Genomic DNA, 3,902 nt, shown 5'->3' with positions numbered 1-3,902 from the left:
TTGCTATAATAATAATAATGTTAACCTAAAACTTATTGTTATTAGATGCATCTAACAAGTAGATATATTCAAATTATAACTCTCATTAGCTTCTTGTATTTTCAAAACAAAAACCATCCAACATTTTCTTTCATAGTGATTCATCACATCTTTATGTACCAAACCAAAACCAACGTTAATCTCCTTTCATTCGCATGACAACTAGAAGAAAAACCTCAAAATAAAACTTAAAAATGTAAAAAATAAAGTAAAATAAAATAAAAAATCACATGGTCTACATCACCCAAATCAATACCAACAAAATCTTAACTGTCACCTCACGTACCCCACACTCAGAAAAAATAAAAAATAAATATTAAATTAATTTTATATTCCTTTTAATGGTTACTTGGACCTGGGCCTGGCCCAAGATTCGACATTCTAAGGCCCTGATTTTGATTGAAAGAATTGATCTTCTCAAGCTTTAACCCGGCCCGAAACCTTGCAATAAAAGTATCAGCTTTCGTGTCAACGTCAGGGCTCGGGCAAAACAACGGCGATGGAGCGGCGGATGACGGCGAATGGGCATCATCTCCGTCAGGAGACACACTACCCGAGCTCAATGTGCTCTGTACTCTAACATAATCACCTTCCACCGGAAACTTCCAATCCGGCATCTTAAACGGCGGCATTGGTGGTGGAGGAGGAATTCGATTCATTGGAGATTCTCCGCCGCTTGAGCTATCATCAATGCCGTTCAAAAAATGCATCTTTACTGGTACTCGAGGTTTCTCTGTTATGAATGGCGACACCCGGGTTATGTTTGGTTTTGGAGCACGCGCCGCTGTACGTGGCGGCGGCGGAGGAGGAGGAGAAGGAGGTATTGATGATGCGTTCTTCTTTCGTCTTTCTTTTTTAGATGTAAATAAGTTGTTGAGAACTGAAGAAGGTGGAGGTGGAGGTGGCGGCGGAGGAGGCGGCGGTGGTAGATGAAAGTTTACAGGTGGTTGACTATGGCGTAAAAGAGTGTCTAAATTGTCCATGCTTCTTTGCCTTTGCCTTTTCTTCTTTTTTTGGTAGAACGATGTGAAGAATCGTTTAGTTGCATTCCCACCGGTCCTTTTCCGTTCCACCCCGCCCGTATTTCGCTCGGGGTCTTGAAATTCCGGCAAGATCCGCGGGGGAGATGGTGATTCTGGTGCCGGATCGTCAATTGGCGACGCCAGTTTTCTGGGTTCTGAGCTTCTTGCCCTTCTTCTCTCTCCTTTACCTCTTTTTCTACTAGGTTCTCCCCTTCGCTCGGAATCTTGAAATACCGGCGGCTCTGTTTCCGGCAATACTTCATTAACCTCCGACCTGCTACTTATTTCACCGTCGTCTGCAGCAACATTATGATATCTTCTGATTGGCTTCTTTTTTGCAGCACTAGGCCTAGGAGCCGGTGGCTGCGGAGGCAGAGATTGTGGAGAAGGCAGCTGTGGCGGCGGAGAATATGATTCATCTTCAGGAGCTGGCGGTTGTGACGGCCGAGAGTACGATTCGTCTTCAGGAGCTTGCGGCTGTAGCGACGGAGGATACGACTCTTCTTCGGGAATCGGTGGTTGTGGCGGCGGCGGCGGAACATATGAATCTTCTTTAGGAAGGTCCACCACCGTATCAACATGAACCTCCTTAGTATCTGAATCTTGTTCTCGCCGGAAATAATATCGATCATAGTTCAAAACCCGGTGACTGTTCAAATGTGTATCATCGGAGAATCGCCAAGGAGCTTCCACACGGTGGTTCCACGGCGGCGATAGCTCCCGTAGATCAGGGTAAGAACTAGTACTCCTATGCCTTCTTAGCCCAGTGATCGGTTGATCCGGAAACTCATACCATTGATGTGGGGTTGAGCTCGACGGAGTTGCAACAAGAGCTCCGGTGGATAAATCCGATCTACTCCGATCAAATCCAAATTTTTGATCATTATTGATGTTTCTACTAAGAAACCCAAATGCCAACGCAACTAAAACCAACACCAAATTAATTGAATCCCAACTCCTTTTAACTAAATTTGGTCTAAAAATCTGAGATGTGAATGAAATAACTGATGGGATTATGAATACCATGGAAAGAATTGCAAATACGAGCAAGAGGATGATGAGGACACCGGAGTTGAAAAAGAGAGAGGAGGCACGGCGGCGGTAAAGCTCAGCACGGCGGACATTGGTGGTGCTTTGTATCCAAAATGGGGTTCTAGGTGTCTCTTCACCATCTTCCTCCATAAGCTTCGGTGGGTTTCTTTGATGAGAGAGAGAAGAAAAGAAAAAAGGAGGAAATGAGGGTTTGAGAATGCTTTTGTGTTGTTTGCTTTAAGCTTTTGGTAAAGTCATTATATAATATAATGCCATTTTATTAAAAAAATAAGAAAAAGTATTAACTTAGATTCATTTGTAGCATTCTTTTGATATATCTTTTCTTTTACACTTCAAAAAGCTATTTTTGTGAAACATTTATGATGTGAAGAAAGAAGGTAAAAAATTTATCCCATGCCAAATGTTAACAACAAACTCCGAAGACACATTATACACGATATTAAATTTGCAGATGTAAGAATTACGTTGCGGCGTATACAGAAAAGGTTACTTATTACCATTTATAATTTTGAAAATGTCTTTAAGCGTAAGATAATACCAATAATAAATTCTTATAAATCAAAATAATAACATCAACTTATTTATAATAATAAAGACAAATTTCAAGGAATTTTTCTTTTTTGGTTCAATTTTTTTTATTTAACCATTTTTTATTTTTTTTTCGTTCGTACAGTAAAAAAAATTTACCATAAAATTTTGAATTTATAAATAACACTATACTTTTATATTTTTTTATTTTAATCATTCAGATATTTTTTTTATCTAACCACAAAGTTATAAAAATAATGATAATAACATTTTAGCTGGTTTTTTCCTAACTATACGATAAAATAATAATAATAATAATAATAATAATAATAATACTTTAGCCAAATACAAGGGTTTTCCTAACTATATTATAATAATAATAATAATAATAATAATAATAATAATAATAATAATAATAACACTTCAGCCAAATACAAGGGTTTTTGTATTATATGATGATAATATGACACATCATTTTACTAAATATGATACATCTTTGATTATAGATAATGAATATGAAAACTAAATATATTTGAATGACCATATAGCTTTTATATTTACCGTTTTGTTATAAATATAATATCATAATCTTTGATAGATAGATTTGATAGAAATATATGATTATGTGTAATATATTCTAATAAAGACAAAAATTGAAACTTAGACGCTAATACTATATTAAGATTGTTTAAACGTTTTGTTTAACTCCATAATTTTTTTTTTCAAAATGTTATAATATTCTTTAATATAATTATGTTCTACGTGTTTTTAAAGCACATTTAAGATTTCATTAATAATCCAATATTAAAAAAAAATACATATTAAAAAACATCTATATTATTTGAAAAAACTCTTATATGCAGTTAAACTTGTTTTTGATTCAAAGTTTTTATAAAAGGATGTGGGTTTCTTTCTATAAGAAAACAAACTATATATTTCATGTCACAAAAAGAGTTTGAATATGGAGAAGCATATAATATATAGTTGAAATTGAGCTTCTTTTGGAACAGTAAAACTCCCAAAACGTGTACACAAAGTTAAGCATTGGTTAATGAAGACAAAAGAGCAAGTGTATTATTTAGTATTGTGTGGGGTGTGTATTTGTTGACTCTATTGAACTAAAACAGAGCACAGGATGCCGTGTATAGGACAGGTTACAGATCGACCCCGCGTATCGTGATTTATGGGTCATATATATTTAATAATAATAACACAAAGACATTCCATTTCGATATGGTCTACAACAAATTATTTGTATAC

The 3,902-nt window shown here is 35.7% G+C and overlaps 1 protein-coding gene across 1 annotated transcript; it reads right to left on the bottom strand.

Annotated features, from left to right (window-relative positions):
• Window positions 1-236: 236 nt before the first annotated feature.
• Window positions 237-2,315, bottom strand: LOC145116983 (hydroxyproline-rich glycoprotein family protein). Its single transcript, XM_079053278.1, has one exon. It carries the CDS (start codon window positions 2,241-2,243, stop codon window positions 378-380), a length of 1,866 nt encoding a protein of 621 aa, XP_078909404.1. The 5' UTR covers window positions 2,244-2,315; the 3' UTR covers window positions 237-377.
• Window positions 2,316-3,902: the final 1,587 nt, after the last annotated feature.

This window comes from Lactuca virosa, chromosome 5 (genome assembly GCF_052849685.1).
Source record: "Lactuca virosa cultivar CGN04683 chromosome 5, Lactuca_virosa_CGN04683_v6, whole genome shotgun sequence".
In the NCBI taxonomy this organism is placed as follows: Eukaryota; Viridiplantae; Streptophyta; class Magnoliopsida; order Asterales; family Asteraceae; genus Lactuca; species Lactuca virosa.
This window is presented reverse-complemented; position numbering and strand designations above follow the sequence as displayed.